The sequence below is a fragment of the Prunus avium genome, chromosome 8 (genome assembly GCF_965620075.1).
Source record: "Prunus avium chromosome 8, drPruAviu1.hap1.1, whole genome shotgun sequence".
NCBI lineage: Eukaryota > Viridiplantae > Streptophyta > Magnoliopsida > Rosales > Rosaceae > Prunus > Prunus avium.
Genome location: NC_142291.1, coordinates 39,939,871 through 39,956,096, shown reverse-complemented (window position 1 = coordinate 39,956,096; position 16,226 = coordinate 39,939,871). Strand labels below are relative to the sequence as shown.

The 16,226-nt window shown below is 36.7% G+C and overlaps 3 protein-coding genes across 3 annotated transcripts; 2 read left to right on the top strand and 1 right to left on the bottom strand.

Moving 5' to 3' along the window:
• Positions 1-3,505: 3,505 nt before the first annotated feature.
• Positions 3,506-4,441, top strand: LOC110749395 (protein SEED AND ROOT HAIR PROTECTIVE PROTEIN). The gene is made up of 2 exons (XM_021949499.2): positions 3,506-3,831; positions 3,939-4,441. Exons 1-2 carry the CDS (start codon positions 3,612-3,614, stop codon positions 4,280-4,282), a joined length of 564 nt encoding a protein of 187 aa, XP_021805191.2. The 5' UTR covers positions 3,506-3,611; the 3' UTR covers positions 4,283-4,441.
• An 854-nt stretch (positions 4,442-5,295) lies between these two features.
• Positions 5,296-6,854, top strand: LOC110749396 (protein SEED AND ROOT HAIR PROTECTIVE PROTEIN-like). Its single transcript, XM_021949500.2, has 2 exons — positions 5,296-5,519; positions 5,658-6,854. Exons 1-2 carry the CDS (start codon positions 5,327-5,329, stop codon positions 5,972-5,974), a joined length of 510 nt encoding a protein of 169 aa, XP_021805192.2. The 5' UTR covers positions 5,296-5,326; the 3' UTR covers positions 5,975-6,854.
• Positions 6,855-7,524: 670 nt separating this feature from the next.
• RSH1 (RELA/SPOT homolog 1) lies at positions 7,525-14,610 on the bottom strand. The gene is made up of 24 exons (XM_021949497.2): positions 14,227-14,610; positions 13,751-13,941; positions 13,197-13,376; positions 13,025-13,090; positions 12,859-12,951; positions 12,640-12,771; positions 12,408-12,509; positions 12,251-12,328; positions 12,096-12,167; positions 11,630-11,737; positions 11,373-11,470; positions 10,942-11,002; positions 10,772-10,834; positions 10,630-10,686; positions 10,435-10,536; positions 10,168-10,326; positions 9,904-10,035; positions 9,693-9,779; positions 9,524-9,595; positions 9,004-9,090; positions 8,461-8,917; positions 8,264-8,325; positions 8,111-8,179; positions 7,525-8,023 (listed from the first exon to the last, which is right to left on the bottom strand). Exons 1-24 carry the CDS (start codon positions 14,249-14,251, stop codon positions 7,919-7,921), a joined length of 2,658 nt encoding a protein of 885 aa, XP_021805189.1. The 5' UTR covers positions 14,252-14,610; the 3' UTR covers positions 7,525-7,918.
• Between the last annotated feature and the right edge of the window lie 1,616 nt (positions 14,611-16,226).

Below are 16,226 nucleotides of genomic sequence, written 5' to 3'. Positions count from 1 at the left end.
TTTTAATCATATTTTGTTGTAAAATTGTTTAAAATATTAAAATAAATGGAAAATTTACCAAAAAAAAAATTACATACATATTTCTCAACATCAATACTTCGTATCCCAAGTCCAAAAAGTGGTTTACAAAGTATTGATCACTACTTTACAACAACTATTCCTCTAATTATTACTTCAAATTTCCCAAAGTCAAAATCTTGTTTTCACACCTCATAGTTTAAGTTTCAAAAATCACAGTCACCATAAATTCTCACAAACTCATTATGACATTTTCTTTATCTTTTAAGCTTTAAAATATAATTTTTACACATAAAAAAATTCAAATAGTTTATCAAAGTTTCAATTTTCTTCCTCTTGCAGCACCACATGTCATCATATGTTCTTTTTTTTTGTTTAACTGACAAAATTCACAAAAAATGATTTAAAAAAACACAGTAAAATTTCTCCCTATATTTTCGAGTATTATTTGAAGATAATCATGTTTTGGAAAGTGTAGAGTGTCATAAATGTAATTTTACTTAATTTTCTCCCTAGATTCTCCTTAGTAAAAATGTAAAGTGTCATAAATGACTCAAAAGATTATCAACAGTTTATCATGTTTTGGAATTTTAATGTACATATAATGTCACAAACACTGATATGATTTGATTTTAATCTCTTGTTGTGCCACGTGTAATATGATTATGATTATATTTGTTTTCATAAAATTCATAATTCCCTTTTTTTTGTTAGCATATGAAGAATCCTATGACTTATGAGTTGTCATCATGTGAGTTGTCATCATGTGAAACACCAAGACCAAACGTAAGTCCCTACACTTGACCAAACCTTTCCCTCCTTAATTCATGGAGGACACTTTCCCTACACCTTTTCCCAAACGTAAGTCCCTACACTTGACCAAACCTTTCCCTCCTTAATTCATGGAGGACACTTTCCCTACACCTTTTCTCCTTGTCTCATGGAATACTTGTTTCATGGAAGACTTTCTCTCCTTGTCTAATGGAGACCTTGTTTCATGGAGGAATCCCAGGTAGAAGTTGTGTAATTAATGTCAGGCAACACTTGTATAAATGTATCATGAGAAATAGAAAGTAATAACAAGAAAGAAAACCAGAAAACATCTTTGTGCTGTTCTCATTCTCGACATTTCTCACTTATTCTGTCGAAACCAGAAACCTTTCTTATGATACCTTTGTGATACTCTCCTGATACTATTTTGACATTTTTTAGGGTGGGGCATGTGCCAGATATATCCCTAAAACCCCACACAAATCTCTCCAACTCCTCATCTTCTCCGCCTTCTTCTTTGCTCTTCGGAAAATCCAATCTTCTAAACAATGTTTTGATACAGTGATGTTGAATATGTGTTGTAGGGTGCATAACGATAACCATAATGATACATAATCCCCATAGACAGCCTGAAATATGCAACAAGCATGATACACAATGATGCCATGATACAAAAGAGTTTCTGAGTGAATATTATCCTGCTTTTAGTGCATACAGATCATACAGCTTCAACGCATCCTCAAGGGAATCAAATTCAAGTCCTAGTTTTGGTTTGAACTCCACACTAACTTCCTGTTTCACCTCTGCTTCAGACTCCATTTCACAATTCTTGCAATTTAACCTTGAAAATCATATCATCATCATAATAATATTGCCACATGCGTTTAAAGAGAATTCAAATGTATATTAACCACAATACTATAAACACAGAAATATCAAAATTTCAACAAATATCAAATAGACTATCAAACATTAGTAAATAATCGAGTCTGAAACGAAATAAGCTATGAACCATTAGTGCATGCACGTGCTTCACCTACGAAGCTGTTTGGAGTCACTAGTGAAACCTTAAACAACCTACATCCAAACTAGCGTAAATTATGTCCATATACTCAAATTAACAATTATTGGATATCAGTTACCTCGTAAGTGATTTTGATCTTCAAATTTTCACCAAATATCAAATAGACTATCAAACATTAGTTAATAATGAAGTCTAAAACGAAATAAGCTATGAACCATTAGTGAATACAAGTGCTATATCTACGAAGCCTTTTGGAGTTTCTAGTGAAATATTAAACAACCGACATCCAAAATAACGTAAATTATGCAAATATATTTGGTAAAAACAATTCCTCTAGGATACTGAAATTAACAATTACAAGATATTAATTACCTTATAAGTGATTTTGATCTTCAAACTTTCCACAAATATCAAATAGACTATGCAACATTATTAAATAATGGAGTCTGCAACAAAATAATCTATGAACCCATTAGTGAATATAAATGCTACACCTACGAGGTCGTTTGGAGTCTTTAGTGAAACCTTAAACAACCTATATCTAAACTAGCGTAAATTATGACAATATACTTGGTCAAAACATTTTTTCAAGTATATTGAAATTAACAAACACAGGATATCGCTTACCTTGTAACTGATTTTGAGTTTTGAAATTTCAACAAATATAATAATGTCGTCCATTTAGAGCGAAACATCTACCCCAAAAAATTCAACCTTCCTCTCCTCAACGATTCAAACTCAACTCTAGTTTCCCGTTTGCTCCAACACTTTAAACCGACAACTCTAGAACCAGAGGGTCTCAAATCCTCAAGTATTCGAAGTCAACGCCAGTTTCGACTGTGCTCAACGATTCTAACAAGGTGTCACGCTCACTAGTTTTTTGGTAACTAGATGGGTCCTCAAGGCTTCACAAGAGTGCAGAACACAATCATCAAACCAGAAAAATAAAAACAGAAATAAGAAATACAGTGCTACATGTGCTCTTCAAGATAATACCTTGCTTTGTATGCTTTGAATGACCAAACCAGAAAAATGAACAGCTGTTTTGGAGGGGTAGATGTGTTCACTGTTTTTCCAGAAATAGAATATCAAACCAGAAAAAAGAAGAAAACCAGGTTCTTTGACAGAGTGACGAAGAGAGACACAAACAGACAAAGAGAACAAACTTTTTTTGGAGGGAGATATTGTGGTCTTCAAGAGCACAATACATCTGTTTTGGAGGGAGGAGGGCGCGTTCTAGTGGAACAGTTTTAGACATGTTCAGTTACAATTGCTTTTGAGCAGCCGTTAGATTTGATCCAACGGTGTTCTCAAGAAGAAGTTTGCAAAAAGAAGTTCCCACCAGAGAATAGCCCTATCTTAATACGCATCTCTTTCGTACTCACGTCGTCTACTCTACTGCAATATATGGCTTCTCTTCTCCTCCTCCCACCCCCAAAAAAAGGAGTCAAAAGCCCATCATAACACAAAGTCTCTGAGCCCAAACCCATAACAGGCATCAGCTTGGCCCAGAGCCGAAGCAGCAAACACTGTGCAGTGCTCAGCACAGTTTGGTTGGGTATTTCTTTACCAACATGCACTCAACCCATGTAAACTCTGTGCAGTGCTCAGCACATATTTAATCAATCAATTAATTTGGATTCTGGATATCACAAACTTGAACCATTCCTCTGGCCACAAATACTAAAAAAGAAAAAGAAAACTTGAGCCACTTTTCCTATATAAGAAAACTCTGTCTTCACCTTGTGCATAGCATTAGCGTTAGCATAAGCATACATTGATTACAAGAGTTGTAATAATGGCTCTCACCCGTTTCCTCTTTGCCACCTCTATGCTTCTCTTGACATTTCTAGTCATTGCCTCTGCTTCTGATTATGCCTCTGCTCCCAAGCCAAAGGTTGATGATCATGACACTCCAAAGCAGCCACAGGAAGTATATGCAAAGCAACTACCTCACGTCATTGGTATTCAAGGGCTTGTTTTGTGCAAATCAGGCCTTAAAAGCTTCCCCATTAAAGGTATATATAGTCTCTAATTCTAATTCTATGTTAAGTAATCACCAATTATATGTTAAATCAGTGAGTGCTGATCATAATGTTCTGTTGGGTTGGAATATTAATTGTAGGAGCTGTGGCAAGGATAACATGTCTGGCTGAAGATGAATACGGCTACGAGACCGCCCCTTTCTCCATACTGAGTGGAGCAACTGATGCGAAGGGTTACTTCTTGGCAACATTGTCACCTTCAGAGCTTCAAGATAAGTGGAAGCTCACAGAATGCAAGGCCTTCCTGGATTATTCTCCCTTTCAATACTGCCAAGTCCCTACCGATGTTAACCAAGGAATTACTGGTCATCTGCTTGCTTCTTATCGCATCCTTGACACCAAGAACATCAAGTTGTACTCTGTGGGACCCTTCTTCTACACCTCTGAGACTGAACCTAAATCAACCCCTAATAATGGCTATTAATTCAATTGATTGATTCTTCATTGTTGTTGCTTTGCTTGCTTTATTTTTTTTTTTATTGGTGGTAAGAGGTTTTAGGCTCTGCCATTTTGGGATTAATAATTTGTAATAAGGTGCTTTGCTTTGCCTGCACTGTTAGAGCATGCCTGTTTTTTCCTTTTGTTTTTCACAATACAACAAGACGTTTATCCTTTCATATGTGTTTTACTTCATTAGTGAATATACCATATTCCTCCCAATTACAATTAGGAAAATTAAGCTTAAATGTCAAAATTGTTGAAACTTTCCAGCCAATATAGTAGATGTGTTTTACTCCATTAGCCAATATAGTCATTTCGTTCCATTGAAGTTAATACATTACAAATCATCTAAAATTACTCGCTTCTTAAAACTACGGTGAAATCCTACATTGTTCGCTGTAAATTTAATAAAAATAAATTAAAATACATTGACTGACTGACTGAGTAATACACATGAAGTTTTGAAGAAAAATGAATTAATATCTCCTCCCTTATCTTTCCTGGCTTCCTCAAACTCAGACTCAGGCCAATGCCATAACCAGTATTTGTCGAATATTTAATCTTAAATGAAATAATAGAAGTAAAATTAGTATTACTTATAATTGTAATATTGCTAAATGCATGGAATAAGAGGGTCGTGGATGCATGAACGACGACGGCCTGAATTTTTTATCGCCCAAGTTGTAATGATTTTGAACGAAATCTGGTTTCTATGTAAAATACTCCAAACCACTTCAACAACCTATATTCATTGTATCCAAAAACGACGTGGGCCCGTGGCTTATATTATACAAATATATATAGCTTAGCCTTTACACAGTTTTGCAGTTAAATTGCAGACAATTGACCGTGCAATCAATTATATATATATATATTCCTAGCCTATGTCGATCGTGCAACCAAGTCAGTTCCTGTAATTCATTTTCCCTTTATATATATATATATATATATGGACCGTGGTGATGCTCTCTATCCATATTCATCTTTATTAGCAAGCATACCTCAAAAGTCGCTGACAATATACCCGATGGCTTTTAACCGTTTCTTCTATGCAACCTCTTTGCTAGTCTTGGCACTAGCGGCAGTGCTGCTGATTACGCCTTCTTCTGCTGCTAGCAGTAATCACTATGATGAGATGAACCTACAATCAACCAAATCCATTTTGGGCATTCAAGGCCTTGTTTATTGCAAATCAGGCCCTAAAGTCATCCCTCTCGAAGGTACGTATCTCTATTAAACTCTATGAAAGTTACTCGCTTAAAAAAGTATATATACAAAAGTACACCCCTTCATTAATTTCCGACTCGAATTCTGAATTAACGCATCCATCTCCATGGTCCCATGGACCATGCATGCAGGGTCGGTGCCCAGGATAACATGTGAGGCTGTGGACGAATATGGGATGGAAAGTGCCCCCATCACCATCTTGAGCGATGCAACTGATGCCAAGGGTTATTTCTTTGCAACACTTTCTCCTTATGAGATTCAAAATCACAAGAAGCTCACTCAGTGCAGGGCCTTTCTCGAACTCTCTCCATTGGGGTCTTGTAACGTTCCCACAGACTTGAACAATGGAATAACTGGTGCTGTGCTTGCTTCATATCGCCTCCTCCACGACCACGACAAGAACATAAGGCTTTATACTGTAGGCCCTTTCACCTTCACATCATCCTAATACTATCAATGGAATAAGTGGTGCTGGGTTTGCAGCCCACGAAACAAGAAGAAGAACAAATGTAACAATTAATCTTTGTTATTATTATAATTTTACTGCTTCATTAGCCTTAGCCCATCGAGCCCGATATCATATACTTGACTTGAACCACAAGACAGAGCCCGTGACTCTTTCACTTTGACATCACCGGAATCTTCTTGATCTAAATCCTTCACAGAGTCATACCGACTCAACTCTCACTCCTTAGGTCTTCTCACGCCTTTTCTTCCTCCCAATCCCAAAATAAAGATGTAACCAACATTATATTAATTAATTAATTAAACCCAGAGAAAGCATGGCAAAAGAAGAAGAAAGACATATGGAAAACAATACAAAAGACGAGCAGAGGAGGCAGACAATTTCAATTAGTATTGGTGGTGGTATTGGAGGGCTGGTTGTGTTGGGTGGAGCCTTGGCTATTCCACGTTTGGTAGCAACCTTCTTCACCATCAACAAAATTAGAGAAGACCGCCATGTCAATAGGAATCTAACAACACCCACCAATGACTCATCCCAAGGATCCATGGAAAACGATTGCTTCACAAAGGATGATGATGACGAGGGAACCGCACACCGCCAGTATGTTCCTTACAATTCATGCTTGTTTGTTTATTATGGGCTAAGTTTAGTGTTTTTCTGATGGCTATGGTTTAATTTACAGAGGATCAAGTGATGAAACTTCAAAGACGATGCCTGCCCAAATTGAGCCCTACCAGATGGTAATAATCCAATCCAATCCTATCCTATCATATCCCTCCCTTCCTATGACCACTCTAGCTAGTTGCACATCAGGATTTATAGTATCTTTAATGAAATGAACGAGACATCCTCAATATGTAAACGCCAAGAAGAGAATCTCCTCACCCATAATTACTTTGAAAAACCAAGTATTGCAAGTGCAGCCTTGTTGCCAGCAGCGCATGGCAATGGACATCTTTTTCTAAGTAAAGCAAACGCGGGCAATAGTGAAGACAAACATAAACATGGATAACAACTGCTCCGAAGAGCACGTTTTAGAGAAAGTCGGTGATGGAAGCATGGGGGAGTTGCCAGAGAACTCATCGCCAAAACTAGAGGAAACAATCGATGGCCTAGAGAAGTTGGAGAAAGAAGACAAACAGTCCAAACAGATGAGCACGACAGGGACAGTAATCTAACAAGAACGAGGGGGTTGTTGAACAAGGAGGGACAGAAAGTGTAGCCCTTGATGGAATACATCCAACGAGCACGCTCAACTACGTTGAACATTTGGATATCATTGCTAATGATCGTGATTTTGTCGTATAATTATGTTTTTGATCCTGACCATTCTTTCTTTCATTGATGATCAGTGAAGCAACAGAGAAAATTTAAGTCCACAAAAAGTTTATCTTTGTGACTTGTTTACGATTGAACGTTAAACAATGACTCCAAAGCAACCCAATCGCATTAGGCGACGCAAATACCAAGGCAGTTCAACATTTAAAACAAAAACAAACAAAAAAACAAAGAGAAAATAGATACGTGAACACTACACCACAGAAAAAAGAATTATGTATAGCAAGATTCGTACAACCAACCCTCTGTTTCTTGCTTAGCTTTTTGTCATTGTCTGTCGTCTCCTCTCCTCTCTCACAATTTTCTTTACAAAGTGTATACACTAAGCCTAAGTATTCACTCCGTTTCCTATATACAGTAGTAGTACCCTGAATTTAGACTTTGCTCATTCTCATGCTGCCAGCTTATTTGGCCCTAGAGTCTCCAACAAATAGATGAAAAGAAAACTACGGAGCTAATTACACAAAAATCTTTCCTTTTTTTATTATTAAAACATGACGGAATTTCAGTATTTCTGTAGGCAAAACTTCATACCCATGCCTGCCAGCAACGGATGGATGGGTGGATGAGCTTTAATGGCTCCGTGAATTAGCATTCAAGATATCGGGGATTGTCCACTGAGCTAGGCCAGCTGCAACCCGTAGACCATCCCAAGACACCTAGAATTACATCAATGCTTGAGCATGCCCTAACCTGGGAGGGGAGAAAAATCTCATGTCAGGACAGAAAAATTCACCAAGTCATACAATCAGGGTTCAGAGATAATGTCTGCAAAATTACCAAACTTTCCGCGCTTCCTTCCACATGAAATAACATGACAGCCATTCCCCTTTCCTTGTCGATCTCAGCCTGGTCATTGATGGTAAAGGTGTTACAGACATAAAAGAGAGGGGAGATATATAAAAAGCAGAAATTACTAGCCCAACCACTCACCACACAAGAACAAATAATAATGCCCACAGCTGACAGTGCTGTTGTAACCTCAGCCATCATACCTGAAATTGTTGTTTTAAAGTTTAAACAGGTCCAACAAGTAGATTGAAAAGATTTTTGAGTAGTGTCACTTATGTTTTAACCTCCAGGCATAACAAAAGGAAATCTAACAATGATTAGTTCAATAAAAGCTGTACCTTTTCGATCTACGGAAACCACGCAAAACCATTGTATGGAGTGCCCTTCAATACTATGCCAAGAGGCAACCTTGCTGGCCTGCCAACTTTCTAAACTGGGCAAGGCTTCCTTGCACATTGGAATATTAGCTTGTAACATTCTGGCAACACCATTTCCTTGTGACAACATCTCCCCTTCTGCCTTCAAACTTACATGGTGGACATTCTTGTTGTGTTTTCCATTCACCTTGGAAACCCCAGCACTTCCATTTCTAATTTGAAAGGGATCTTCAGAACTTCGTTCTGGCAATGACAGTTCTACAACATTCACCATCATTTTCTCCCATATAGGTTTGTATCCTTTGGAGGCTTTTTGGAGCTCTTCTTCTTCGCTCTCTTCTTCAGAATCAGCAATGAAGTCATTTACTTTGTCTGCTGTTATTTCAGCAGCAGACAGGGCAGCTTGCTCCCTTAAGAACTACAGTCATGATGAAAGGTTTACTATTAGAGCACAGCAGAAGTAAAAAGGAAAAGTAAAATTAAATGATAACCAACACAAGCTACCTTCATAATTTTGTGTCTGGCACTACGAGTTTTTGCATGTTGCAGCCACTGCTTGTGCCTCTGAAAAGCTGATTTTCCGGTAAGTGACTGGGGAAAGAGAAAGAAAAATATGAGCCCTAAACGCACAAGTATGAGATAACTAAATGATGAACATGTCAAATTACATGGGAATTACTATAAATAACTCCTATAGAAGTCTGTAGAAATTAGAATTCTATCCATAAAAAGACCTGCCTAATGGCCAAACCTAGAACGTATCAAATTTTTGTTCTTCCAAATAATTGAGACCTAGAGCTGTTTCATAGCCACAATTTACAGAATCATAAATTGTGTATCAAATACCAATTGCTACTTTTTAAACCTTGACGAATTGAGCTTGAAATAATTAGCATGCCACTGCTGAATTCAGCTTAGACTATTCCAAATTTTGCCATATAATGTGTGTGCGCTAAAATTGTGTACATCTTATAGTATACGTTTAAAGAAAGGCAAAGACAGATGATGGTTGACAAATACTGACATTATAAGTGATTATCTCAACAACTTCTGCATTTGCAAGTGCATGCATAGGAGAAACAAGATTGCCATTGACCTGCAACAAATCGAAGTTCATCCTAGTTTTAATTCTATAGAATGAAACTAGGAATTTAGAATTGAAAAAGAATATCAGTCAAATGTAAGGAAAGTACCTTAGCTGCTACCATTTTGTTGCCAATTTCAGTGTGTATCATATAAGCATAGTCAATAACAGTTGCTCCTTTAGGAAGATTTTTTATCTGTACATATTGTAAAAATATCTATCAACATAATCAAGCATAATTTTCTTGTATGTAAAGATTTATGTTCTTATCCAATTAAATATAACAACAATCCCAATTATGAAGCAATCCAATTTCTTACCTCTCCCCTTGGCGTAAACACAAACACACGACTGCCTAATAGATCTCTAGTTATAGTTTCTACAAATTCTCGAGAGCTCATGTTGCCAACAAATTCCTCTTGCCATTCTCTGATTGCATTGAGCCAGCCAATCTGGAGGAAACAAGAGACTTGATCCATGAAATTAGAATCAAAGTCATGGGACATGAAAGGGGTCTGCCAAGAACTTCCCCCAAGGACAACTAATAACGAATCACAAAATAGCAATGAATACAGTTACAATACCCTGAGTGCAATGTTTGCATTGTTAAGGCAGACAGTCTTCCCTCTCGAACTTCTACCATAAGGGATAGTACGCCCAACAAAACCAGTAACAAAGCCTCTCCCACTATAATGAGAAGCAATGCCTCTCTGAGCTATCAGATCCATCTCTTCTGTTCTTATCTGCCCAAACAGAAAGCCACTGATTTAAATGAACTCCGAAATAACTGAAGTTACCCAATATCAAATTTGGAAAATATGAACATGCTCAAAAAGAGCATCTGATAATACCTGCACTTCTAGCCGCAACATGCTCTCATACAAGAAAGGAATTACAGTTGTATGGAGACTCTGATAGCCATTCGGTTTTGGGGTGGCAATATAATCTTTCATCTGCCAGAAAAGATAAACAGCTACTTGTAAATTTACAAATAACTTCTGCTGATGCTTAACTTGAATCTTGTAAGAGTTCAAAGACATACGCACCGTTCGAGGAATAGGGGTCCAGATTCCATGAACCAGCCCAAGAACATGGTAGCAGATCTGTAGAGAAACAACAATAAAATGAAACATATTAGTACAGAGTCAGCAAAGAATTCCCTATCTCCTGGAACAAGAAAGGATATACCTGCTGTGGTGTGCACAAAGGCCCAACTCCAAGAGATGGCTTTGGTTTGATTACAATTCGGAGCTGGTAATAACGAAGAAAAGCTTTTAAGTCAATGAAGAAATATGAATCATCATTAAGTGTCCTCAACAAAAGTTTCAGGTTAGTTGAAGGTAAATATCAGAACAAACCTGTGCAATTTGATTGACCTCATTAATTGAACCTTTAGATTTGAGCACAGCTTTATAGATACTGCAAGCGAACATAAGAACTGTCCATGTTAGCCTGAGAAATAGTCCTCATAATAACTGTTGAAAATAGACCATGAGAAAAACTAACTACTGAAATATGAAGCCGAAATTATGATTTAGCAGACAAAGCATGACACACTAAGCTTGAAAGTAACATCATCTCATTACAAGGGTTACAAGAGTGATAGGTGGTCATGTTCCATGCCACCTTAAAATCTCTTTGAATAATGTCCTTGTATTTCTTGTGCCAGATAACAAAACAGTATTTAAAACATATAATCAAGTCAGAAAGAATAATGCTTGTAATGAGTTTAGACATACCAAGCAGGCTTCCAAAAGATTGAGAAATGTAATAGGAGTTATGGTCTGACCTGTACGGTTCCTTACATACAACGCGAACTTCAGTTTCAACAGTCATGAGTTCTAAGAACTCATCATCCTCAATCTTCTTCATCAAAATTTTGTTTGCCTAGCACAAAGAACTAAGGTTTGATGAGCAAACATCACTGATAACACAGTCCTGGAAAGATAAACTGAGAACTTCTATTGGATGCCAAAACAGTAACTATGAAATAGATAATCTTCCTTAAGCACTATGTAGACCTTGTTTAACGAATTAATGCATTACCTCCACAAGTTCTCTCTCATGCTCTTTGTAGAGGTCTGCAACTCTTCTCTTGATCTTAGCATAATCTTCAGCGTTTGTGTACATGAAGGAAAGGTTTTCAAGTTCCAACTGCAATATGGTATCAGCGCATTATGAGACTACGAATTAACAGAGGCATCATATATGAAAATAAAATATGATTTAAAACTTTATCACTATAAATTATCTCTGTCATCATAAACTTGAAATTCCGTTGTGAAACCCCTTGGTCCAAGACAAGCATAACTCTTTTGTCTTGTCTAAAGTATAACTTAGGATGTAAATTTAAGTCACAACTCAATGACATTTCAAATTTCAGAATGTGATGACTTGCAATCAGAAACTACTTATTTAAGCTACAATCAATCATAATATAGGTCCAAGGGTGCCATTATAGTGCAACAGTTGAAAACTGAAATATTGAGAATTGAAAAGCATAAATGTGTACCTTGATTTGGTACATCCCAAGCAACTTTGCTAGTGGAGCAAAGACCTGCAATGTCTCACGTGCAATGCTGGACTGGACACAACAAAACATCAAACTGTATCAGGCTATCAGCTAGCGACTTATAACCAATGAACTTTAAACAGACAACACATCACCTGCTTATGTGGGGGCATGTGTGAAAGAGTACGCATGTTATGTAATCTGTCAGCTAATTTGACGATGATAACTCGAACCTGGGGCAACAACTAATTTAGTTTCCGAATAATTTCATCTACACACAACATTTAGAAGAATGATAATAAATAGATCCACCTCCTCTGTCATGGCTAGAAGCATCTGCCGTAGGTCATCTGCTTTTACATCTTGTACAGAATCCTGCTCGCTCTTACATTTCAACTTTCCCAGCTTTGACACCTAAACACAAGGAGAAGGACATTGAAGTACTGCATGCCGAATTAATTGGGAGGTTTTTGAAACATTAAAAGAGCTATTTAAAACATAAAAGCAGAAAGTTATTAATACTAGACACATTAAGGCACGGCACCTTAGTTTCTCCTTCTACAATATGGCGCACAGTTGCACCAAACTCCTCCTCTATCCTTTCGAAAGTAACAACATTGGTATCCTCGACTGTATCATGTAGTAATCCAGAAGCAATGGACTCCCAATCCAACTCCTAGGACATCAGATACAATCAGAATCAATTGAAATATGGGAATAAACATATAGAAAGAGGGCCTACTTCTAACTTTGCAAGACTCACAAGTTCCCCTAAAATACGTGCAACTTCGACTGGATGAATGATGAAGGGCTCTCCACTGCGCCTTTTCTGACCATCATGGGCCTCAAAAGCCAGCTACACAACCAAAAACTAATGTTATATACAATCACCAATCTTATTCAAAGGACTTTGAAGGCATATAACTGACCTTAAGAGCATTGTGGACAAGTTCCAGTTCTTTAGGTGAGAGGTATGAGATAGTCGGCTTAAGATCCTGGGATAATCAGATTAAAGATAACATAATTCACACCATAAATATCTCTGTTGGAAAAACACTATCATTCTCATTAATGCATACTTAGGCAATAATCAACGTTTACCTCCCACAACTTGTCAGGAGAAACCTCATTCAAGGCATCTGAAGACAAAGATGAAGAACACTGCAGATGCCATCTCTTACAAGCAACATTAAGCAAACCTGATTTAAAAAGTCTTCCAAGAACTACAAAGTCTGAAGTTTCGGCAGAATACCAACCTCCTATGTTAGAGGGTTCACATCTCTGTAAAGAGTACATTATCAAACAGATTCCATGATTAATAACCATGCAATATTGTTGTGCGAACAACATACCACTAACACTATAAGGGAGGCAGTTAAAAAATTTACAGAGTTGCATCAGTAAGATTCTTGAAAAGAAAACTATCTACTTGGTGATACTATGCTTATTTTAATAGCTGCATTGATATGGTGCACCATTTTATCCATTTATGGACATGATCAACTTGAATGCTGCCTAGGGACTAAGCCAACATGCAAGGATGTAAGTAGCAATACTTGCACCCAAAATCAAGATAAGCCAAAACTATCTCTAATCAAGGAACTTGGTTTTCAATCAGTGGCAGAAAGTAAATCCATAATACATAAAGAACTTACATTATTAATCCGGTTTCTTCTTCCATTTCGCGCATACGGCAACCACGAACACTGAGGAGGATGAGCTGTGCTCGCAAGAAACCCCGTCAAGACTCTTGGAGCTTTCCACGCACATGAGAGCACGCTACAGTCATATCTCCCACTCCCGTCCCCTTTCGACAGCTTACATACGTTCACGCATTCTAAAGAAACTGCAACAATTCACACATTCCGAAATCAACTAGTGAAATTAATTCCCTAATGCTCTGTTTGGATGCTCGGAAAACCAGTACAAAATAATTTGAGAATTTCAGGTTCACGTTCTTGCAATTTGCAAATCAAAGGAAAACAAAAACAAAAAATGGAAAGTGCAGTGTCCGTACTAGGCTAAGTTCACCAGGGTTTGGTTAATCCAAGTCCAATACAAGAGAATCCAAAATTCATCAGTGTCCTACATTTTCTGAGCAGGCAACGAAGAAGCGAGCAGAGATACATACCTGACATGGAAGGAGCGGAAGCCATTTGTAACAGAAGAGAGCAATCTCATTGAATCGAACTGAGCATTAAACGACACAGACGAAGGACGCAACGCAGAAGGAAGAAAGTAGATTGGCAACTGATTGCAGCCAACCAAAATTCAAGCGCGCGCGTTTAATAAGATAGAGAGGGTGTTGCTCCACTGAGAATCGGAGAGCTTCTCTCGAATCGGAGAGCGGTACGCGGTGTCCGCGAAACGTTCGGTTTCGGACAAATAAGCGACGGACTGAAACTAAGAATTTGGCCAACAGATAATTTAGAGAGAGAGAGGGAAGGATATCGAGGAGCTTAGCCAAGGCCACACAAATGCCGTTTGATAAAGATATTTTCTTTTTCTGATTTTGAATTGTTTTTTCTTTATGAGCGAATTTAAGCGACAATGCTATGGTGTGGAGAGAACAGATTTGGACTTTAAGCCATCATGACCACATGATGACACACCAAAACTTGTGGAGAACGGGAATCAAATCTTAGGAATTAGGAATCTAGGATGCATGAGTAAACGCTCTTAACAACTTTAATTACAGTTAATCTACAATTTTGTATTTTAATTTGAAAATTATGCCCTTTAACTTCGGTAAAGTTGCTATTATGCCATGAGCAATACATCCGTCACTAGAATTTCTCTGCAGGATGGAAACTCGAATTTGGGTGTCTAAAAGGAAGCTAACTATCCTGGTCAACTCACCTAACACACGTATGCGTGTACCAATTCTAATACATCTAACAAAGTGCTTTATTTGGTCATTATTGATTTTATGTTAAATTAATTTGTTAATCATTTGGTACTTTGAAATTTCTTTGGTGATTTTAATACTTTCCTAAAATACTATAATCGTAATATTTTTTTATGATTAACATATTTATTACTATAATTAACTTAATGTGCCTAATTACTATAGTTTAAAATATCAATAATATCGACGAAATATTGAGGATATTATCGTTTTTATTTTGGAACGTATCCATACACATATCATATAAATATCAATAATATCGGAAAATATCGATGTCGACAATATCTCTCACACTTCAGCAATTTTTGGCCAAAATATCGCTATAATATCAATAATATTGAGATGATGAAGACAATGAAAAATTTGAAGACTTATTTACACTAACACCCCATAAGGTTTCTGTGTGTTTTCACAAAACCCCTTCATGTCTAAAAAATTACACGAACACCCCATTTGTTTTTGCAAAACCCCTTTTAGTTGATTATTTGTCCAAAAATTTATCATTTCCTTTAAAAAAAACATATGCAAATGACAAAATTAACCTCAATGAAATATATGTAATTTAATCCCAAAGGGCAACTTTGTCATTTGGAGAATTTTTTTGGTATAAAATTATCAATCTTGGGATGAAAAATCAATGAAAAGGAGTTTTGTGAAAATAATTTAAAACCTCAGTGGGTGTTCTTGTAATTTCTAAAACCTCAAGGAGTTTTGTGAAAAAACCGAAAACCTTAGGAAGTATTAGTGTAAATAACTCAAATTTGAACATGATAGGAACTCTATGTGGTACTAAGTCACTCATGTATCTTACCATGCAATGTATAAAGTGTAAAATATTATAGTAAATCATTATAAATAAATGATTAGGGTGTGTTTAATATTCATTCATTAATTACTACATATTTTATACACTCACAATGTTTGTCAACTTGCTATATAATCAACTTAAATTAGTTAAACCCATTGTGCAATGCATTTCCTTCCAATTTTTTGTGATAAAGTAATAGATAATTGAATAAATAAACATTCTCCAAAGTTTCAAAAAAAAATTCCAAGTTTTTCTTACAATTATGTGGTTTTAATTCAATTTTTATCAATATCTATAATATTCCAATATTTCAATCGAAATTTCCGTATTTTTGGACTATCGATATTTCTAAAACCATTAATATTTTAGACCTTGATAATTACTAGATATTCCGCACATCACCACAATAAAAAAG

What these genes read in the sequence shown, in the direction of transcription:
- LOC110749395 (XM_021949499.2), top strand. Translation starts at nt 3,612, where the DNA reads ATGGCTCTCACCCGTTTCCTCTTTGCCACCTCTATGCTTCTCTTGACA. An exon ending in TAAAAGCTTCCCCATTAAAG is followed by an intron (nt 3,832 to 3,938) that starts GTATATATAGTC and finishes TATTAATTGTAG; the next exon opens with GAGCTGTGGCAAGGATAACA.
- LOC110749396 (XM_021949500.2), top strand. Translation starts at nt 5,327, where the DNA reads ATGGCTTTTAACCGTTTCTTCTATGCAACCTCTTTGCTAGTCTTGGCA. An exon ending in TAAAGTCATCCCTCTCGAAG is followed by an intron (nt 5,520 to 5,657) that starts GTACGTATCTCT and finishes CCATGCATGCAG; the next exon opens with GGTCGGTGCCCAGGATAACA.
- RSH1 (XM_021949497.2), bottom strand. Translation starts at nt 14,251, where the DNA reads ATGGCTTCCGCTCCTTCCATGTCAG. An exon ending in ATGCAAACATTGCACTCAGG is followed by an intron (nt 10,036 to 10,167) that starts GTATTGTAACTG and finishes TGTTTCCTCCAG; the next exon opens with ATTGGCTGGCTCAATGCAAT. An exon ending in ACAAAATGGTAGCAGCTAAG is followed by an intron (nt 9,596 to 9,692) that starts GTACTTTCCTTA and finishes GATTTGTTGCAG; the next exon opens with GTCAATGGCAATCTTGTTTC.